The sequence below is a fragment of the Anser anser genome (genome assembly GCF_964211835.1).
Source record: "Anser anser genome assembly, chromosome: 4".
Lineage (NCBI taxonomy): Eukaryota > Metazoa > Chordata > Aves > Anseriformes > Anatidae > Anser > Anser anser.
Window position 1 is genome coordinate 27,638,975 of NC_139724.1, and position 22,942 is coordinate 27,661,916.

At 37.7% G+C, this 22,942-nt stretch overlaps 1 protein-coding gene across 7 annotated transcripts in view; it reads left to right on the forward strand.

Annotated features, from left to right (window-relative positions):
- DDX60 (DExD/H-box helicase 60) overlaps nt 1-22,942 on the forward strand; it is a 52,780-nt gene that overhangs the window by 2,748 nt on the left and 27,090 nt on the right. For 3 of the 7 annotated variants that reach the window (XM_083833541.1, XM_083833542.1, XM_083833543.1), the window contains exons 3-17: nt 2,567-2,740; nt 6,784-7,170; nt 7,297-7,366; nt 9,041-9,218; nt 10,125-10,466; nt 11,083-11,190; nt 12,393-12,554; nt 13,293-13,451; nt 13,958-14,099; nt 15,235-15,396; nt 16,089-16,191; nt 16,948-17,063; nt 18,589-18,749; nt 19,767-20,019; nt 20,882-21,045. In XM_083833541.1, coding sequence (XP_083689667.1) covers nt 6,798-7,170; nt 7,297-7,366; nt 9,041-9,218; nt 10,125-10,466; nt 11,083-11,190; nt 12,393-12,554; nt 13,293-13,451; nt 13,958-14,099; nt 15,235-15,396; nt 16,089-16,191; nt 16,948-17,063; nt 18,589-18,749; nt 19,767-20,019; nt 20,882-21,045 — 2,493 coding nt within the window. In that variant the 5' untranslated portion in view covers nt 2,567-2,740; nt 6,784-6,797. Of the gene's footprint in view, nt 1-2,566; nt 2,741-5,997; nt 6,154-6,783; nt 7,171-7,296; nt 7,367-9,040; nt 9,219-10,124; nt 10,467-11,082; nt 11,191-12,392; nt 12,555-13,292; nt 13,452-13,957; nt 14,100-15,234; nt 15,397-16,088; nt 16,192-16,947; nt 17,064-18,588; nt 18,750-19,766; nt 20,020-20,881; nt 21,046-22,942 lie in introns of those variants that run through there. The other 4 variants (XR_014583304.1, XM_083833539.1, XM_083833540.1 and 1 more) reach the window with 3 other exon arrangements.

A 22,942-nucleotide genomic window follows, 5' to 3' on the forward strand; every position in this document is an offset into this window, starting at 1 on the left:
AATAGTGGAGAAATAGCTAATTCATCTTTTACTTGCTTGTCTGGAAATGATAATGGTCTATTTTGTGCATAAACTGTCAATACTGTATGTAATTAAAAGGCTTACAGGGACACACATGGGGGCCACAGAATGATTTGGGTTGGAAGGGACCTTAAAGACCATCTGGTTCCAACCATGGGCAGGGACACCTCCCACCAGACCAGGTTGCCCAAAGCCCCATCCAGCCAGGCCTTGAACACCTCCAGGGATGGGGCATCGACAGCTTCTCTGGGTAACCTGTTCCAGTAACTCACCATTTTCTGAGTAAGAACTTCTTCCTAATATCTAATATAAATCTACCCTTTTTTAGTTTAAAGCCGTTACCCATGGTCCTATCACTATACTCCCTGACAAAGAGTTCCTCTTTATTCAAGATGGTTTCATTTTAGAAAACTCAAATGAAACTATACATTGTGTTTTATTATCTTTTTTGAGGATGTTAATGTACTTAACAAACACTTAGGGAATTCAAAGCAGCTGCATGGGAATTGTATTTTACAAAGAACAGGTTTTTATTTAATGTCAGATTCTGTCTTTTGTCTCTCCTTTTACAGCCACATGCAATTTAGTGATGATCAGCAGATTTTACACCTAGAAAAAAAGGTGTTTCACACCCTTAAATTTCATAGTATAGATCAGATTTGATTTGCTAGGAAAATATTTGTACTGTCAAACATAAGGACTGTGTTTGTTTTCTACCACTCAGAGTATTTCCTGTTAACTATTGACTCCTTCTATAAGGAACAAATTGTGTTCTTCTTCATATACCTCCATAGTTGCATTCAGTGTGAATTTGACTAATGTGTTTAATCAGCAACAACCTGGAGAAACACAATGTTAGAAGCATGTGCTGGATCTTCAGTGTGCTCCTTGGATTTGTTCATGAGAATCTGGCCTTGATGCAGCTGGTGCAAGCTTTTTTTTGCTACTTTAATCAGGCATTTTTGTGAGTGGAATGTTATTAGGAAGCATAGTCATTTAAAATTTCATCTTAATCTGGAGGCTTTGGGATACACACAGTACATATAGAGAACAACTAAAATTATTCATTATGGAATAAAAATAATTATTTAAGGCTGCTTATTGACCAGATGTGTGACTTCTTAAGGAAAATGAGAAGTATGAGGCTTTTTTGTGTGTCTGCTGCTAGCTTGCTCCAGTGACTTTGAGTGTATTAGGCAATTTCAGCCAAATTTTGATAATGTGGAGAGGTATTAGGTTCCTACAGTTTTTGTAAAAGAGCTAACTGGGTAAAGGAAAGACAAAGAGGCTGGAGCACAGTGATACCCTTGGGAGAAGAGACCATTGTCCACCAACTAGTATTGTTTAAACCAATCTTCAGAACTATGTGATTGTGCTAATGTAAGAGGAGTTCCTGTCAACATGGAATTAGTGCCTCGTATGAAGCATGGGATAAACTAACCCCTATTGGGAAGGGGTTACTGAGGACCCATTTGATGTGATGGGGGGAAAAAAATAAAGAAAAGACAAGGCTTTTCTAAGTTACAGATGATGAAACTCTTTGCGTGGTGTATAATTCCTAACTTCAAATCTTTTGTTACTTTATTCCCAACTCACCTTTATGTACTACAGCATAGAACACTACCAAAATAGAGTATTATCGACGATGGTATTTTGGACCTCAAATTCCTTTGAATAAAAAATGCCCATCCATGTGTAGCATAAAGTTCATGTTCTTGGTGGACTATTAAGTAGTGCAGAATACTTTGTGTTACATGTGGAGATGTAACATTACAAAACTGTTTACAATCTATGTTACAACCTCTTGGTAAGTATAATTTTTTGAATAATGTGATATAACAATAATATTCAATAATTTGAAACTTTAAAATGCTTTACATGAGCCTGTAACATTCAGGTAATATTTAAGTGGATCAGTCAGAATACTAGAATTTAAGAGTATGGTAAGCTATTTCCTCAGACCATGCTTCACACAATTGATGTTAAAGCAACAAATATTCTTATACTTTGCTCAGAGACTTGATAATCAAGACTGAAACACTCTGCTTCCAACCACTTTGGTCTCTCCCTCCTCCAGAGCAAAACCACTGCGATCCTCTTCTAGTGCCTCACGTATTCTGCTAGAAAGCAGAGTAATTTGTCCAGGCAGAATGTGCTACAAACCAACTTCCAAAATCCCATTTGAATTGGCAAATCATTATGAGCAGATAAAGGTTCCTAGGGCTGGGGAGAGACCCATTTGTTATTCCTATAAACAGAATAGAAATATATCAAAATCTAGCTGATCCTAAGAAATGGGGCTGAAATATTGGATATTGAAAAGCCATCTATGATAATTAGTTTCAGGAAAAACATGACCAGTTTCACTGTTTACAAAGTTGAGTGAGAAAACACAGAAAACATACTAATAAAAATCATTGGGTAACTCTGAGTAGTTTCTAATTTAAAACTGTAGTTTGTTCATAATCATAGTGTCTCAACACTAAAATAATTTTTCTCCTATGTAAAAGCATTTGTATGCTTAATTTTTACTTTCATTTTCCAGTGTTTCTCTAAGTGAACTCTGAGGCTGAAGAGGACTGTGTTGTGCAGGCATTTAATCAACCATGTCAAAATTTCTCAGAAAAGCTGAAAAAAGTCTAATGCTAAATATAAAAAGAATCCAAAATGATTGGCAACATACCAGAACTTTCACTTCTACTTCTCATTGGATTTTAAAGTATGTATTTATAGCATGAAAGCAAATACATTCTTTTCACAGAATTTTAAAGTAACTCAAGTTTCACAAGAAATCATAGAAATCTTAAAATTAAAGATCAGACATTCCTTTTAATTATTTTTATCTGAATCATGTTCAGTGTGGATTAAGATTGTGTGGCAGTTACTGGATAGATGGTTTTGGGCATAGTAAAATATACTTTGGACTAAAAAAAACGAGTCACTTAAGTGTTTAGTATTAGTCAAATACTTGAATTACTCCATTAAAGTAATTTTAAGCTTATATTTATTTATATGGATCAGGACTGTGATGATTTCATTAAATTGTGACTGACTTAACCCCTAAGCGTGGATTGTGACTCACTGAATTAAACCTAACCCCCCTCCAATGGAAGAAGGCTCAGTGAAGATGGCCAAGATGTGCCCACGAAGCTCACAGGCTAATGCAGGTGTGACAGGCCACAGCTGCTGCTAAGAATCTGACTTCCCTCAACGCATAGGGGACTTTCGTGAGGGTAGCTTTTGTTGCAGATAAACAGCTATCAAGAGTTGAGTGCTTTAAATATTTCTCCTCTGCCTCATGAGAAGAGAGTGAATGTGTCTCTGAGTTAGCCAGATCAGTTCTGGGGGAAGGGAGGGAACCTGTGGCTCAGCCCAACACAGAGTATTAAACACTAAACTAGTGAAAAAATTTCAGAAAGGAAAAATGGGCTTGAGCTGGTTTCAACCCGTGGATTCCCTCTTGGTAACAGAGGATACCTCGTGTCATATCAGTGAGTGTATTATTGAGACTGGTATTGTAACTGAAATGTGTATTGCAGTTGCCATATTTTTGTTAGGTTTAACTTATACTTGTAATGTATTTTCATTATAGTCTTCAGGACAAGAATTATTTCTATTCAGACGTGCACTAGTCTTTCCACTGCATGTAGTGAATCTAGAGCTAGATTCCAAAACAGCTGAGGCACGACTTACACAGTATTAGGGCTTATGCATTTATTTTAAGGAGAGAACTGAGCTTAGTTTACATAGGTGGTTCCTGACAGCTTCAAGGAAGTGTTAAGGAATTTTTATTGTACCCCTTGAGGCAAATTAACAATGTTTGTGGTTAAGTATAAGGAGATTTAGTAGGCAATGCATTGGACAGAGTCCTGGTACTGTAAGTGGTTCTACAGGGAGTCTACAAAGATGCGGCGTAAGCAGATTCTTTATATATGCTTGTGCCAGTAACAATTGGATTGTTACAAGGCAATACCGTGGCATTTCTAATCAGCAAGGGAATCTGTACTCTGTCATATAGGGTTGTATCTCTGGCATTTCTGCTTCTGCTGTTTAACCTGACTGGAGTTAGGCCTGCCTATTGCCAGGTCACGTCAGTGCTCTGTTGTGAATTGCCATTGCTGAGCAGTTACAGTTTGAATTTCCCCATTATAAGGTACATCAACCTTTTTTTACGTGCAGCTGTTTTTGTATACTAGATGGTCACTGCCAACTACTTGATGACTTTAGGCACTCTGATTCAGGCCTGAATGAATGGCTGTTCCAGTTCCTCATCTCAAGCATCTCTCTCTGCTCCTTGTTTCTGCCTCATGCATTAGGTACAAAGATCTAGAAGACACTGAGTTAATCTTGACCACCTGTGAGTTGCTCACTCAGCTGCTCTCCTACTCCCCCTTGTCAACAGGATAGGGGAGAAAATTGGATGGCAAAGCTTTTAGGTCAAGACAAAGACAGGGTGTCTGCTTACCAGTTACCATTACAGACAAAACAGACTCAACTTGAGGAAAAGTAATGTAATTTATTGCCAATTTAAGATTTGGGTAGTGAGAAACAACACCCCTCACCTTCCACTCCACCTTTTTTTTTTTTTTATTCAGGTCCTTTTTTTCAAACTTTACTCTTTTACTCCTGACTCCTCTATCCCTCCTGAGCCCCTGAGTGGTGTATAGCGTGTGGGAGTTGTTACAGCCAGGACATAACAGAGAAAATGACACTTCCTCTGCCATTCCTTCCTCCTCACACTTTACACATTCTTCAGTGTGAATCCTCTTCATGGGCTGCAGTCTTTCAGGATAGAAGTTGCTCCAGCATGGGCTCTCTATAAGCCACGGTTCTTTCAGGGCCTTTCCACCTGCCCTAGCATGGGGCTCTCCATGGGTAGAGCTAGTCTTGGTGTTTGCACTAGTGCTTGCCTTTTTTTTTCTTTTTGGTTTTGGGTTTATTGTTTGTTTTTTATTCTTCACTCAGTCTGTGTGGAGTTTTTGCCCTTTCTTAAGCATATTTACAGAGAGGTGGCACCAACTTCCTAGGAAATTGATGTCTGTTCTGCGTTTTGGTAGGGTGAGAAGCAGAAGATCTAAAATACACTCTTCTCAACCAAAATGCATCATCCAGAGGGTTTCAAACCTGTTGATAAATGATTTCCCATATAATTTGGGAAAGGAAATATTACTAATTATTTATGAGGGCCTTACCTACAAAAGAAAAAAGTGTGCTCAGGAGAAGGAGCAGGGGCTTATTTTGCCAAGCTAAACAGCATAATTATGACATTACGCTGGAGCTCTGGAGATGTGCTACTGTATTGTAAAAGAAACTTTTCTCCTGAGTTCCTGGTTTTTTTTTTTTTTGGACAGGTCTCAAAGGAAATGTGGGGTGTAGAAAAGACCTTTAACCTGTTTTTATGGCAAGTGTTACGTGTCAGCTGTCTTCCAGGGAGGCAGTCCCAAAATTTCCTGAATCCATAAGGAGACTACTTATGCATGTGTAACCCAAAAGGTTTTCTGTGCTGTGTTCTGTGCAAGCATCTGACCTAAAGGCAGCCTGGGCTTCCTGCCTCTTGCCCAGACAATCTGATGCACACATTCCAATTTCGGAAATGTTTTCTTCAGCAGCGCCTAGGTACCCAAGTCCCCTCATGAATTAATGCTTCACTATTTTCAACGTTGGGTTAGGGATCTAGTGCTGCTCCTGCTAAAGGAGTTGTTTATGTGGAATTTCCTACTGGTAGAAGAGTAGACTGTGGTGACTAAAGGGTGAGGAACAGGAATTAGTATGTTCTGCACTGTACTTTGCAACGCTTATAAACAATTTTCTTAAGTAACACAGTATCAGCTCTTGCACCCTTATCTGAAGCTGCTAGGATCTGAGAAGCCTAATTTCACTGCAAGCTGAAGCAGTGAGATATGAATTCTGCTTTGCAGTGCTGTGTTCAGGGACAGAGTTTTCCAGCGCCTCAGAAACGAAAGGAGAAACTGACACTTGGGGAACAGAAACTGAAAGCAGACGGGATGGGCGGTGGCAGCACCTTAAAAGAGGTGTGCTGGCAGGCGCAGTGGCGAACAGGGCTCTGCTGCAGGTCCCAGCCCGGCCGGGCTCTCTTAGAGGCTGCGTGTAGGGTTGCAGCTGGGGCAGGAGGTAAGGCTGGGTCTGGGCTCATGGTTAGTTTTGGGGCTGAGAATGGGACTGGGGCTAGGACTAGGGTTGGGTTTAGTTCTGGAGCAGGGACTGCGTTGAGGCAAGGTGCTCAAGCTGTTGTTGGCGTTTGCATTAGGGTTACGGTTGGAGTTGTGCATAGGGCTGGACGAGATGGTTTGACAGCGTACGGGGAACACCAGGGATGAGGCAGAGGAGCAAGGGTAGGGTGTCTGAGCCAGCCAGTTGCTCCTGCCTGCACCATGGCCCCAGACACCTTGGGTGGCATTGTGTGTACCACAGAAAAATGATAGCCAATATAGCAAATTATGATTAACCACCTGCCAAGGGTCCTTTCATGCAAAGCACAAAACAAATATGTAATGGTCTTGATAGTCTTTGGTAAATTTTAGCAATGACAAAAGCTGATGTTTTCCTTATAATTTATAAAAAATATATTTATTTAAAAACAAAAACGTACTATGGGAATGCTCACAAAATGCTTTCTGATTTTTCTTCAAGTTTTATTCCAGTCTGAATATGTAGTAGATAATTTAGTGGTTCAAGCCACAGAGCATACCGTATTTCCTGAAATTTGTCTCTTGATTACTTAGTTTTCTTTTTTGGATACAGAATCAAGATCTGTGATGGATTCTGCAGAAGATAATTTCAAGCATGTTGTTAGTGATAACACAAATGGAAGTACAAGTAAGGATGATAGTGATGATATGGATAGCGAGTGTATCGACAGTGAGGAAATAGGCTTCATTTCAAGAAAGAAAAACAAAGAGGGTGGGAGTACAAGTGACCATGATGAGGAGGATGAGACCAATGACAACGCAGAAGCAGCTGTTATGCAGATGCTTAAAGAAAAGGAAGACAGAGAAAAAGATGTTGAAGACCCAGATTATGATAACGTTTATAATATCCTGACCACTGAAGAAGTGACACAGCAGGAATCACAAACTGCAGGCAAAGATTTCAGATTTCTTCAGGATGAGTGGGATTCCCAAAGCCCTGGTGAGGAGCTGCTGTCATCTTATGTTTGTGTCTAAGTATTTTATTGCAGTGTCTTACCTTTTGACTCTTTTATAACTAATCAGTGGGTTATGGTTCTATCAATAAGTATATGTGTGGTTCTTTTAGAAATAAGAAAACATCTTGAATTTCTGAAGATTTTGAAGCTACACGTTTGGTCGTCCCTGTCAAGAGCTCGGTAAGTACAGCAGGGTTCACTGAAAGAAACAGAATAAAAGGTAACAAAAACAGTTTCTATGAACCAGGTGCACATCAAAGGGTATTATTCTTTAGTGCAGCTATATTCTTGTCACTTAGGTTTGCGGAATACCTGGAGACATAAGCATATTTAGGATTCAGTATTTCCCCGAGAACGTGAAGGAAGACTCCTTTGTGCAGGCTTCCTCTTAGGTTAGATTAGGGACTGTCTGCATGTTTTATGAGCTGACCTAGGATTTTAAGTGTTGATATTTATTGTTTTTCAAATTCTCCATTGTGCTTTTTGAGCATGTTTCCTCACCTGTTTTAAGGATACTACTGTTATCACATTTAAGACAGTTTTCCTACAAAATTTTCCTTTTCACATATATCTACTGTACCTTTTGCACATTTATTTTCATGCGTGATCTTCTGCACCTCCAGAAACCTTTCCTTGCTTGATGCGGAGAAGGACTAGCGGTAGCACAGTCCACACTGAGAGTGAAGCGTCTTAGCTGTTTCTGGAGCTGATGTGCCAATGAGATTAGTATTAATTAAAGACAGACAATTTTGATGTATGAGAGTGATGTTTTTGTTTATGCTTAATGCATCAGATATCTGACTGGGTCTGTAAATCAGAAGCTGTTGATCCCAGTCACAAAGGAAAGCTGGGTTTCCCAGGTATGGATCTAAGGTGATGTGTCAGGAACTTTTGACAGACTTGAAGAAAGTGAGCACGTTGTTACCCATATGAGTATTTATGTTCCAATAATGCATACTAGTACTGTAATGTTACATATTACACTGTATATTACCTAGTAGTATGTAATAGACAAACATGAAAACAGACAACCTTCACTAGAAGGGCTTGCCTCTTCATCTAGACCTGTGAAAGTTCTTCAGTCTCCTTGGTCTGGCCTGTACAAAACCTCATGTCCATGGACTTTCACGGGTACCTAGAAAGTCAGTTCTAGGACATATTCAAAACTACTGAGATACTGACTGTTTGTACCTACCATTGTCACAATGAAGAGGTTTTGTTTAAAGTTTGGCTTAAAGATTGTTTGAGGCAAATTGTATGAAGTTTCATAAATAGTTTTGTGAAATGCTAAGGGGATGAAGAAGTCTTCTAATTCTTTGGTCTATTGAAGGAATGTGTCATGACTGGATTCCTCTTGCTGTTAAGGTATTTTTCTTGCCATAGACGTTTATTGGAGAAGGGAGGTAGTTGCCACTGTTGTGATAGTTGTTGATAATTCACTTGCTATTTTTAGCTGGAAGCTAAAGGCAGGAACATTTTTGTGGTTCTCTCTTGGGCGATATTTCTTACAGAACAAACTGCAACTTCTACATAAGCGCAGAAACGGATGAAGGAGGTCATGTAATAGAAACCTCAGATGCTACAAAAGTATTCAGAATTGTAAAGGAGACTATTGCTTAAATATCTAGTAACTGAAAGGATTGCAAGCTATTTGGTTCTGACCTTAGATCCAAGAAAGATGGTTTTCTATTGATTTAATTCATATATTTAATGTGTAGTTGATTTAATTAATAAAAACATTTATTAAGCAAGTTATTTTATAAACTCTCAGAAAGCAAGCTTCTTCTGTCCCATCTTCCCAACTTTCTTGGAGTAACATTATGTACACACTATTCCTTTTTTTTTTTTTTTCAGGTATGTCAGTTTGTTAAAAGACTTCGTTGAGTCTGAATTCTTTGTGATAGATGGGGATTCCTTAATTCTTATGTTGTTAAATGAGGAAGTACAGTATCTAAACTTATTCTACCTAATTGAATGCTTCTTGCAAGACTTCACTCAAAAAGGAGCAAAATATATCGTCGTTTTCTTCAAGGTAATGAACAACTAACATTATTTGTTTGCTGTTTACACGATTACACTCCTTTAAAAGCAAATGTTTGATTCTAATCAGATTCAGGAAACTTCAGTGTGTCAACAAATAAGGAGATTTGTGACATTCACCACAAATAACATTTTTTTTTTTCTCCCAATCTTTTTGTGTATGGGGTTTGTTCTCAATTTTTTGGAAAATTTTTAGAAATTCAGTAGTATTATAACTCATACATTTTTTTTTTTGCTGCACAACCTACCATTAAATGTACAAAGAATGGCAGGTACCTATCTTGACTTGTAGGAGATTTTAACCATGATTTTCTTGATTCATTCAAAGCTGGAGTCCTACGAAGTTATTTATGATTATTTTAACGGCTTTGCATTTTTTCCTGACATGGAAAAACCCTTGGAAAGAGGGAGAGCTCTCTAGAAACCAAAAAAAGTAGATCTGCGATGAAGTATACAGGGAAAAATAGAACTAGGTAGTAATCATACTTTGCAAATGTGATATACTTTTAACAAATAGTCAGATTTTAACAAGACATCTTAATTGTTAATTTTTCAACTTCTGAGGTCTGATTGTACAACCTCAGTGGTTTTTTTGACATAGTTTTACATTTATATACATACCTGTATATTGTATGTCTATATGTAGCCAGATATATCTATTGCATTTATATACCTGAAAATAATTTTTGGTTGAATTTTGACATGACTAGAGCAAAATTACTAACAACGTACAAAGGAACTGTAATGATGTGATATAAAATAACATTATGATGTTCATAAACTGTAAATAGAATTCAAATATATAAATATTATACTTGCATAATATTTATGCAATCTGAATTTGAATGCGACTTGCTGGAATGTAACTGAATACTTCCATTGTTCTCATTTGCCACAGGATGCAGAGCAGATGTACTTTCCCTATCCTCATTTTCTTTTCTTACGTACTGCGTTAATAGAACACCTGAAGCACAACACACGCACTACTGTTCATACAGAATTTTCCAATTGTTTATCACCAGCATGGGAGATTTTCCTGAAGAAAAGCTATCCTTATTTCATCATTGTATCTGACATAGGATTGACCTGTCCCCAAACCAACTATTTGACTATTTTTATTGCTCATTCATTGTCAAAGAAAATCACTATTGTACTTGCTTCAGGACAGGAATATGATACTCTTAGAGTTTATGGATATCATCTTCAGAGTATACGGAAACACAGGTTATTTTTTCAAAAGGTAAATTTCACAACTTCTTTTTGGTTTGCAAGTAAAGGTGTTAGTTCTACTTAGCGGATTTAATTAAAATATCTGTGTGAATATTTATATATATATGTTATATATAACATACATATGTAATATATGTGTTATATATATTAAAATCATAAGACACTGATACACGGCTCATCTGTTGATGGTCCAAGAAACATGTCTGATGGTCTAAGAAATATGTAGATGTAAAACTTAGTAGCGTGGTTTAGTGGTGGGTGGTCAGTACTAGGTTAGAGGTTGGACTAGATGATCTTAGAGGTCTTTTCCAACCTGAATGATTCTATGATTCATCCACTGATCTTGAAAGTCTTCATAGGAAAATACTGTGATTGGTACACATTTTTAAGCCTTAATTGACTTTTAATGTTATGGAGTAGACTGGTGTTTAAAGGAGTTTAATTTAGAATAAATGTTTATTGGATGCAGAGGTTTTTTTTGGTGGGTCTGTGTATATGTGTGTATATATATATATACATACATATATATATATATATATGAATGGTTTCTGTCGGTGTCTGTGGCTAGTAGTCCCTGATGCATTTTATCTGTTGACTTTTGCATATGATTTGCCTTCTGCACTTAGTATGAAAAAGATCTGCAATGTCTCTGTGAAGCCATAGTCAGGTACAAAGAACCATCCCTGTGTCTGTATGGACATCTCAGGCTGAGCCTGAAAAGTGTACAAGAAGAGGTAATTTTACTCCTTGCATCCTTTTCTGTTTTCTTCTCAGATCAACTCTCTCTCCATTACTTTAACTGAAATTCTGTCCTAGCCAGAACTAGGGGCTCTTTCACTTATCCTGAAGTGACAGCCTGAGGACAGGAAGGTCCCCTCTGTGCCCACTCTTCACAGCAGCTTAAAGCTGTTTTTTCCTTTGAGGTTCATTAAAGTAGGTTCATTAAAGTAGGATGGTCCAGCTGGAGGCTGGTGGGATCCATCTTGTCAGATATTTTCACCTTAGTGACTGCCTTTGTCTTGTAGAAGATGGGAACTAGCTCATTCTTTAATCTTGTTTTACAAAACTGTAACCTAAAAAAAAAAAAAAAGTGTTCACATGGAACCATTAATCATCTTTAGTGCATAACGTACAATAATATACCCGTACCAGTTTCCTGAGCACGTTGTGACTCCACTTCTGCTCCCGCTGAGAACGATAGGAGCTGTTGGCTTCCTTGGACTTTAAAGGGATTGATGCTGGTCCAGCAAGCTGAATTTTCAGTCAGATAAAAATGCTGCTGCTCGTAAAGCATTTTAAAGTCAGTAGAAACACAGCTGCCTGGCGGCTGCTGCTGCTATTTCATTTTATTATAATTATCTTTCCTGAGGCCAGCTCAGTAATGAGATACACCGGGAGCAGGAACCCTTCAGGGCACAGCGAGGGCAGGCAGCATCTCCCTGCGGTGGGGTGGCCGTGGAGGCTCCCTCAGGGGTGGTGGGTCAGGGCCCCACAGCCAGGGCCCGTCCCAGTGCCCCAGCCAGGAGCCGGGCAGCTCCAGGCCCGGGCATCGGGCCTGCCTCTAGGGACAGGGACAGGCTGAGGCTGGGCCAGGATGTGGGCCTTTGAGGCTTTGGGGACTTGGAGACAGGCCCTGCCGCCCTGCTGTGCTGTTGTTGGGGTAGGGACTGACAGCCCATGGGGACCTGGGTTCTGGGCAGGGTATGGGGAGCCCCAGGGGCAGTCAGGGCTGGCTGTTGGTGCACCTCATGAACCTGACCCAAGGGAGGCTGTATTTACTAATGATTATGCACACTTTTCCTTCTGTAGTTTTCAAATCCTTTTTTTTTTTTCTTTTCATTCTGTGATGGTACTCTTTGAGGAATAAAACTTGTCCTTGTTTTGGTAACTGTTATTATAGCAGTAATTTGTGCTATTAATAATGTTGTGATTGCAGGTTTGCCAGACTATCCCTCTGTTGAAACAGCTGTGGCCTGAAGGATCTGACATTCGGCATGTAGTCTGTGTTCTTGCTTGTGCAGTGGGATTAAAAATCTACAGTGATATGCTGAAAAATGCACATGCTTCCAGGGGAACAAAGACAGAGAAATCAGAAAGAGTAAGAATGTTATATATCTTTTCAGCACAGTGACTCTAAACATTTTGCTAACAGAAGAGATGCTTCTTCCGGATCCCAGGCTGAAGAGAGGGTCAGATGCTTCATTTGATTGCACCTGTAAGGGGACTAATTCAGATAATTTGTGGGGCCACAGATTCTCCTAAGTAGTGTGGTGTGTCTGAATGGCACCATCATTCCTGCAGCAGTGGCTGTTCCTGGGGAAAGCTTCTCCTTACAAGTGACTAGTTCCATGGGAAGTTTTACCTTAGAAGATTGTTGTGCTCTTTATTTTTCTTTTCCTTATGTTATGCCTTTACAGTAGAATACACTTTTCCTCAAATTAGCAAGACGGGGTTCTTTCTAGATGCAAAGAGTCATGATACCATTTTTGTGACTGTACTACAAGTCTTTTATTTACCTCAAGTTAACACAGAATCAGTATATCAGTAACGTTTCTAGAAAGGCACAGGAAACTATTTTTAAGTTTTGTCTTGATTTTTAAGTCATATTCTTTTCAGAAAAGAGATTGTTTACAGTATAACTGATCTGCAGCTACCAGCACTACAAGAGTGTTCATTTTGAAATGTGTGCACAGAAGTAATTACAATGCACAAATTGTTTAAATAAATCAAAATTATTAGCTACCTTAACAAAGTGAAAATCACAGAATTATGTAGAGGTGAATACAATATTTTACTGAAGGATGTGATCAACTTTTCTTCCTTCATCTCTCAACAGGGAAGAAGTAAACCACTATCTCCAGAAGCAGCAGCTGACCTCTGTAGAATGCAGTGTCTTACAGTGGTTTTTCTTCTTCATATGCCTCTTTCTCAGAGAGCTCAGATTAGGGTTATGAAATCCTGCTGGACTAAGCAGGTTTTACCAATAATAAAAATGGTGTGTATAACACTGTCTTACTTCTCCTGTCATCTGGTACAATTATCATTTCAGTTTTAATTTTTCTTGGTAAATTGCTTTAGTAGTCTGAGATCAAAGAATCGAATGTACTTGCTGGAAAGAAACTTCATCTGGTTCAGGAATCTTGTGAGCCAAAAATCAGTGGGTCTAAGAGAATGTTTGGGGTAATATCTCTGTATAGTTGACCTATTTTTAGGCATTTACAGATGGCCAGTGTCAGTATTAGGATTCTGTGCTTAGATGGACCTTGTGGTCTCATCCAGTATGGGAAGTCTGATGCCAGGCCTTCGTATTAAAGTCAGTTATTGCAGTGAAGGAGATCTAGAAGTGTGCTACTTAACTGTTTCCTGATCACAGAGAAATAACAGCATGTTGATTTTCATGCCTATAAAAACTGAGGTAGTTAAACTTATTCTGGAGATGCTTTGATCCCTCCACATGAAAAGGTGCTACATGAGAATTAATTGTTTGCTCTGTTTTAACAGCAACAGTTGTGTGCGCATTTTGTTCTGAAACAGCTAAGTGATAAAAATGATTGGAAACTGGATTTAACATATCTACCTGACCTAAGTGATGATTCACTGCTCATAAATCTTGCACATTACTATGAGATTGAATACTCTGAAGGTATTTGTCTTTGTTGAACACTTCGCTTTCTTACATTTCTAGTTTTATTAAGCTGCAGAGTAAAAATGAGAATTTTTGTACAAGCATAAATCAACATAAGTTTCTAATTTCTTGTATATTAATAGATACGTTTTGTCGAACAATAGGGAATTCTTTTCATATGCAAGTCTAGAAAATCACATATTCAAATATCTCTCACCAGTAGTCATTCACAATACTTTACCATGTCATATCTTTGATGTACTTATGCAAAGGAAGTGTAGGTAGTATGAGCTCTGGATCACTGTTATTGGGTATTCTCAACCGTTTGGTTTTTAGCCCATTTTCTATCCAATTCGTTTTGTCTTAGTTCAGCATAGTCAGAATGGAGACTAGATTCTATCCCTAGTATCGCTGACATCAGAGATTTATGTTTTTTTTTAGATTGAGATAAAATCGATTCAGACAAAATCTGATAATATCTTGTAAACACATGAAGTTGGGAGCTGGAACTTCCAGAACATCATCGTATATGTTAAGCTTCACAGAAAAGCTACAAAAGCTGACAGAGCAAGAGAGTATGGAAAACTATTTATACCAAAATTTCTTTCAGAGTAATTTTGTTCACCTGACATCCTGTGGTGAGCACTGGCAGTTGGTCTGTCTGATAGTAAAATACAACTTTTTCTTTATGAATCAAGTCACAAGATGTCCTGTAGAGAAGTGTAGAGAATTTTTTAAACAAAATATAAATTAGAAATAGGACAAAGATATTTTTGTAATGATTCCTATTGTTTATTAGGCACCAAAATAAAATTCTGAATTAAAGATCTTACCCCAAAGAAGGTGAAGGTGAGAGAAACCCTTCTGTAGCTGTGGAATTTGAACTTCCACAGACAGTATAAGTCTGATATTCTTTACAAAATACATTTTGTCAGCATATTTAGTAATTTATACCCTGGACTATTAAACACTGAATGTATGGCATCCCATCCTAATTTATTCTAATGTCCAGAGACCTTGGATAGGATTGAGATCTTTGTGCCTGATGTTGCATAGGTGAATAGGTAGGTTCTGTTTAAGGAAGCTGTAATCATAAAGCTCCTAATTTCCTTCCTTCCTTTCCCCCCCCCCCCCTTTTTTTCCTTCTCTGCAGGATTAGAATTCCAAAAGGAACTGGGGAAAGAAATGGAGGATCAATATCGAAGTTTATGGGACGCTGTAACCAAACTGACTGTGAAATATGGTTTTGGAGATGCTTTCCCAATACGAACTACTTCCCAACTGTTCCTTGATCAGGAACAGACATCATTTAGAGGTATTGACAACCCCAAGAATTAAAGTGTTAGAAGCATGGTCTTCATTACTGTCACAAAAAGTTTTGGGAGTAGTGATCTGATTTTTATCCTGGTCACAAATCTAATCCATGCTTCATTTATACTCTCCTTCCTTTCAACCCACTAGTGTCTGACGTTTCTTGAGAACCAATTTTGTCACATGTGTTTTGCTTAAAACATTCTAAACTTTATTAGGAAGGGGTAGTTTGCAAGAAATTAGTTAAGAACTGGAGCATAATTCTACTTAATTATATGGTGTTTTTCAGCTAGTATCAACAGATGTCAAGCGGGCAAAGTGAGCTCTAGTGGACTTCTTTGTTACTATATAGGCTATTAAGGCACCTTCTAGCAGAGTACTGGGACTGCTTACTTCTATAAGTAGTGCAGGAAAACAGATGCCTGTGAGATGGAGTAGGTTGTAGCATTCATAGAAGTAGCGTAGGTGTCTAAAATAAATTATAAGATTATCTACTCAGAAGCAAAAATATCTGCTTTGTTGCTCTTCTTCCTGTGCTTGAGAAGAAAAAGGAACAGAGGAACTGGTGAACTGCTGCTTACTTTTTGCATGTTTTACGTTTTGGAAATTCATTTTTAATGTAAATTGACAGAATTTCAAAGATACGATATGAAATCATACATATTTTTAATCAAACTTTTTTTTTATGCTGTACAGTGTATGAAGACAAAATTCCTGCTATAGGACTATTCCCAGTGAAATCTGATCTTGTTAAAGAGTATGCTGGAGATATTTTGAAAGACCTACCTGTTTTAGATGAGTATGTGCTATGAATTTTATTAAGAGTTTATATTGTATGGGTTTATTTACTACTGCCCTGGAGTTTACATCCATATTATGCTCAATTTGTGTGAGTTTAGAAATGCTTTTGCTGTGACTAGGGAAGGTTTCACATTTACGTGTACTGATAAAATACTCTGTAAATATTAACAGAAAGTTCAGAAAAGGAATGAGTAAGAGTCAGTATCTTATTTTCTCATTCAGTTATTTGTTTGCATTAGTCTTCAGTGATTCTTATTCTATGTTCTGAAACAATTGTTCTGAATGCACAATTTGTAATTGAAAGGCCTCATCTCAAATTGCAAAGCTCAGTTTGATTTCAGGAAAAACTGAGTAACAGTACTGAATAAAAGTTGAGAATAGATTATCATTTTTTTACATTTGCCCTGCTTGTGAAGGTGGGTTGTGTGCTGGACAATGATTACTTTTATCCACTTTGGGAAAACAGAGATTCATCTTTTAAAGGATATTTCTGTGAGTTATGTAGTCACATTGCATTCCATGATTGAGCTATATGAAAGTGGGAAAGTGCGTTTTTAATTTATTATTTTTTTCTGAAAAGCTGAGGCTATCTTGACAAACTATATTTGGAGTAAAATTAAGCTCTACATCGGTTGTCTGCCATTGTAAATTGTTTTGATAAATACTCAGGTTTTTTTATATGTTTTAAATGTTTTATTAAAGACATCAAATAACCTTTTTAATTTCTGCTCTGTTTAATGTTTGTATCTTTCAGCAACGATCCTGCAGTTTCTTCACTTACTAAATACAAGGAATTTGATGAGCATCGTCACTGGCATTCTGGCAGACCACTGACTGAGGAGTATGAACGTGTACACTGCAATGCTGATGGTAAGAGGAGCTAACAAAACCCACTTGTCTTTGTTGGCTAGAACAATACTGTAAAGGTTAAAGTTGTTGTAGAGAAGGACTTCTCAGTTCAGAAAATATTTGCAACTGTGTAAACACTTGCCAAAAAAGAGCTACTGCAATAGCTAAATTATACTTGCACATACTGCAGAAATTCATCAGCTAAGTATTGTGTGTTAGCTATTAACTTAATAGCTCTAGCAAGTATAAGGGAGTGTTTCTAGTCAGCTGTTCATGATACATTCTGTTGTGCTTGCAAAATGCTTCATAGATCTATGTGTATATATATAAAAAAAATGTACATGTGCAATTTCATGTTTAAATCTATAGTTTGAGTAATGTTTACTAACCAAATTCGTATACATGCAGAATCTACTCAGATGTTTGCCCAGCATATGCATAGCCAGTCAAATCTTTTGAGAAGAAAAATTAAAATAAGTAAAAGAAGTAAACAAAAGGTGTTTGTATTAATGTTATGTATTATAGTTTCCTGTTTGTTTCTCAGCTTTGAGGTACTAACAAAAACAAAACATGGACTTAATTTTGATCTTAGACTTGCATATTTACATGAAATGAAGTATACGATACTGTGTGTACCAGCATGTATACATCGCTCTTTTTCTCAAAGATGTTTCCATCATGGTTACATCACACAGTGAATTAGACTCCCTCCCAGGAGGTGGGAAGCCATGGATTACTTTTGGTGCTTCCTTTCGTTTAGGGTTTTCATTCAGTGAATAGAAAAATTGTTTTCTGAGTGGGCATTTGCATCACTTGACCTATGAAAAGTGTTCCATCTGTTTATTTTTCTGACTGGACAATTTTTTGCATTCTTTTTTGCACTGTGATTTCAACAGGAAATGTGGAGAGCAGTCGCTCTGAGCATACCTGCACAAGAGTAGCTAGAGCACCCTCCATAATGTTGGAGTTGAAAGTTTATGTCCACTCCTACTGAAGAGAGAGCCTTCTCTATTCCATGTCTTGCATGAGTCACCTTAACACTGGACTGTATTATCTCAGTCTTTTTTGTGTAAAACAGAGAGAAATACCTAAGCTTGAGTGCAGAAATATCCATGTACTCGATACCTTCCATTGGGTCACATAAGTGTTCTTCCATCTTACTTATGTTCTGATGACAGAGTCTTGTATTCATGGGGAAGAGGTCTCTTTCTCATGATCTGAATTGACTTCTGAAGACACTTTCTTGTTTTCTTTGATTGTGTGAGAAGCCTAGGCATTTTTCTCAAGCAGTTGTAATTTCTTTCCAGGTGTCCTGTCTGTTAAGTTTTCCAATAATATTCTTGTGTGCCTAAAGAAGTCTGAATTTGAGTCTGACATATCTCTCAGACAGTTCAAAGGACTGTTGAATTTCAGTGAGTCTCAGTAGCAAGCCTCTTTTGAAATGTGATTTTGGGCTTTAAGTTACACTTATCCTTTATCCAGGTATCTTTTTTTTGGGGGAGGAATTCTGTCAGTGTGTTTTTGAATCAATTACGTTTATTTGCAGCAAAATCCAAAGATCCATATGAAAGAAAACAAATTCAAAAGTTACAGACTTTTTATCGTTTTTATGGAAGCACATTGCAAGAGGGCACTTCAAAGTTTATTGTATGCCAAAAGGATGCAGCAGGGAGTGCTAATAATCCTGTCAAAAAGAAAAAAATGCAAGTGAGTATATGCAAGTTGCTCTTTCCAAGTCTACTTTTTACTATCCAGAAAAACATTTCTACTATATGAATCACACAAATTAAATGTTATACTTTGAATGCTCTAGTAGTTTTAGTTGAAGAAAATAAATTCTCTTTGTAGTTTAAATTTAATTGACTAACTGGAAAAAAGTTTGTTCTATTTGGAACATTTGATGAATGATTATATTTTAACTGACACAAGTAAATTAAAAAAAATGTAATATCAGATCTGTAAAGGCTGCTGAGATTTGGCTCATGGCCCGTGATGGTGTGTGGAGTGAAGGAAACTGTATTTCAATTTAATTTTACTTTAAGAAACTACTGACAAATAATGTAAAATCCACTATTTGGTTATTTACTTCCCTGCATTGTTTGGAAATATTCTCCATGAAAGATCTTGTAAATATTGCTATTAATTCTATATGAACGTTTTCAGACATCACATGATATGTAACATATTCTTGTGTACTAATGAACAGTACTGAGCAATAATAATTTGAGTAATATTTCATAATAAACTATACTATCTTTATACTGGTATGGGTTATAGATTATGGCCTGTTGAATCGCCTGTAAAAGTCCATATATGGAATCTTCTTAACTTCAAGTAAGATAGAACCCTTAATTTTATTTAATTTATGCAATAACATCTCAGTGGTATTCGAATTATTGTTACCTATGGATCAAATAATAACTTTAAATTTAACTTTAACTGCTGTTTAATTTTTTCCATGTCTGTGCATTTTTATACCACTTGTGAAGAAGCTTTTGACTTTTAAAATACAGATTAGATAAGCTTTTGAGAAGCAAATACTGGGATTCATAGATTTTGTCTCCTTCAGAGTGAAATGCTATTTTAAAAAATCCTTAAAACACAATGTACCACACAGATGAATTGAAAACTATAATGTATCTTGAGTTTATGGATTAGTTTTTTTTTCAGATGATGCTTGAGCATATAATAATGGTTAGTTCTGAATATCTTCATTTTATGTAGAAAAGTAAAGCAGAAATAATTGCGGAGGAAAACAACAAGCGACTGAAAATTAAAGAAGAAATGAAAGAACAGGAGCAATGGAAAACCTTGCAGATGTCAACTGAAAAGGAAATAAAAGAAAATCTGACTGTTGGAATAAACAAATTGGAAAAGTTTCTCAAGATTCTTAAAAGTAAATCTGTGAAGTTCAGTGTAGAATTGTCAGGACTGTCTGCCTGTTTAGAAGCATGGAAGGAACACTGCAAAGAACAAGGTATGATAGCCAAATGTGTGTTCTTTATTTGACTTGCACTCCCTTTAACCAAGAAAGTGAGTGACTTTAGACGTTCTCTACAGGAATAAAGGCATGTTAAAACACTTCTGTTTTGGGAGTACTCATGGTGCTTTTAAGTGTTAACAGACTGGTCCTCATTTGCAATTTCAGGATTCTTTGAGTGAGACATAAAGAATCTGCTAAAATTAGCTGATAAATATTTTCCTGTTTCATCTTGTAAACATTGTATGCATAGGTAATTTGTTTTATTGTATACATCTTTAATGATTATGCATCATGAACACTAAAATATATCTATACAGAGGTGAATTGTTTAATTAGCTGAGTTGGCTCACAGTCTGAATAATGCTGACTTGCACAGAAATTTATACCACCATGGTTAGTGGTCTCCAGTTTCACCAGAATTAAGTTATTCAATCTATGCTTTTGGTCAGAAGGATCCAAACAACTCTGTTGGAAACATGCTGGGGAGACCTGTACATGTTAGCATGAAGTATGTAGCTAATAAGATTGAGTAACAAATACGTGAGTCAGGAAAATGAAATGGGGGAGCTCAGTTATTGTATAGATGTGAGAGGTATGACTTTGTTTTATTGTTGAGCTTGCAGAGGCAGATAGAATTGTTTTGGCACCTGGTCTTCATTGTTACTCCTTGTAGAGCTCACAGAAGCGTGGGTTGTATTCTGGTTGTCTTTGATTAAAATGTACTTTTAAATTGCCATAAATGTGGTTGGATGGATAAGGTCTGTTCTAAAAATACCAAATATAAAAACACTTCCAATGATAGAATTGGCTCTCAAGTAACTGTTGAGTTGGCTTTTTCTTTTTTTTTTTTTGAAAGCTACCAAATCTAAAGATTTAAGCAAAGCTGTTCAACTCATGAGGAGAATTCATATCCTCCTTGAAAAATATCAAGACCTCTTGGAGAAACCCCATCTACAAAAGCTGACCCAATGTCTACGACTTCTTGGATTTGAGAATTTGGCATGTTCACTGTCTGGCCAGGTAACTTTATAGACTGTGATGATTCTATTGTAACTGGATCTCTAATTGATATAAACATAAGCATTTAACAGCGTGTAGAAAACTTATATTGAGCTTATTGTAATTATATTGTGCCTTAAGTTTAACTGTCTATTCATGCTTCAGAAATTGAGTGATCTTCCTTAGTTCCATGGATATATTTCTTTGCTTGATGTGAAAGAGAGTTGACACAATAGGCCACTTCTCCTTTATTAAGTGGAACTATATATGACTGTGAAGGACAACCTGTGAAACATGTTAAGAGATGTCTACATCTCTAAGAGGTGCCTGTTGTTCCACTCATCACATCAGCTGAACTCTGCACGTCAAAAATAAGCATTAAAATGTTCATTAACACACCTAAACATGCTACTTTATAGAGGAAATCTTTGAGACTGACAAGATAGATGAAAACTGTATTCTGTTTGTTTTTATGGTATTACTCTACCCTGTTACTGAGCTATGATGATCGCCTCTGAGGGAAACTGACACTGAATTGCTTGTCTTCGCTAGCACAGCTGAGACCGCCAGATAGCTACTCTGAATTTGGCTCTGAAGTAATTTTTCTAAAGACTGGACTTGTGTTTTTCTGCTCACTTGCAACCTTCCCCCTGGCTGATTTAAAAGCAATTCTGTAGATGTGATGTTACTGGGGAGAGGGGATGCTAAAGTGGTTTCCAGGTGGAAGAAGGGGGATAAAACTCACAGTCTGCAGAATATGAAGTCAGTAGCAAAATGAAGGAGAATTACAATGAACCATAAAACCAGTATGACTTCAGTATTCAGTATCTCATTTTTCATGTGCAGTAGTGTTAGGAATTTTTTGGAAGCTCAATTCTGGAAATCTTTTATTGTCCTTTGAGGATTGGGACTAAAAGGTGAGGGAGGAAGAGATTTGTAAGACTCTTCCCTTTGGGAGTGGAAAGTATTTGTCTCCTTTTCTGTGTGAATTTGACTGATGTATGATGATAGTTTCCTTTTGGCTACATAGTTACTGTTAAGGGTGTTTGGTGCCCTGAATAAATCAAAATCACTGAATAGCTGAGGTTGGAAAGGACCTCTGGAGGTCGTCTGGTCCAGCTCCCTGCTCAAGAACCTAGAGGAGATTGCCCAGGACTACGTCCAGACAGCTTTGGATGTCTTCAAGGAGGGTATCCCCACAATTATCTGGGCAACCTGTTCCAGTGCTCAGTTGCCTGCTGTGGTAGTTTCACACCAATGGCCAACTAAACTTCACTACGCTGCTCTCTGTCCCCCTCCTCAAAGGAAGAAGGGAGGGGGAGAAAATATGATAGGGGGAAAAAAAGCTCACAGGTTGAGATAAGAATAATTCCATTAGAGGAAAAAGAAGGAGGAAAAACAAGCAAGGCTGCACAGAAACAGAGAGGAAAAAAAAAATATCCCATCAGCAATGGATGTTCGGCCATGTCCTGGGAAGTAGGACCTAGATAAGTGTGGCAGCTGTTTGGGAGGATGGACATCTTCATAACGAGCCCCTCCTCTCCTTTCCCACCTTTTGTTGCTGCACGGGACACCACACAGTATGGGACATCCCTTTGGTCAGTTTGGGTCAGATGCCCTGGGGATATCCCCTCCCTACCTCTTGCCCAGCCTGCTGGCTTTGGGAGTTTTGGAGGCAGTCTTGGTGCTGTGCCAGCCCTGCTCAGCAGTAGCCAAAACCTTGGTGCGATATCAGGGCTGTTCTAGCTACAGTTCTAGTACTTCTAGCACTGTATGTGCTGCTGCAGGAAAACTAACTCCATCCCAGCCAGACCCACTACACCTGCACAGTACAGAAGTGTCTTCTTCCTGTTGTTTAGATGGGACCTCTTGTGTTCCAGTTTGTGTCCAGTGTCAGGACAAGAGGCAATGGGCACCA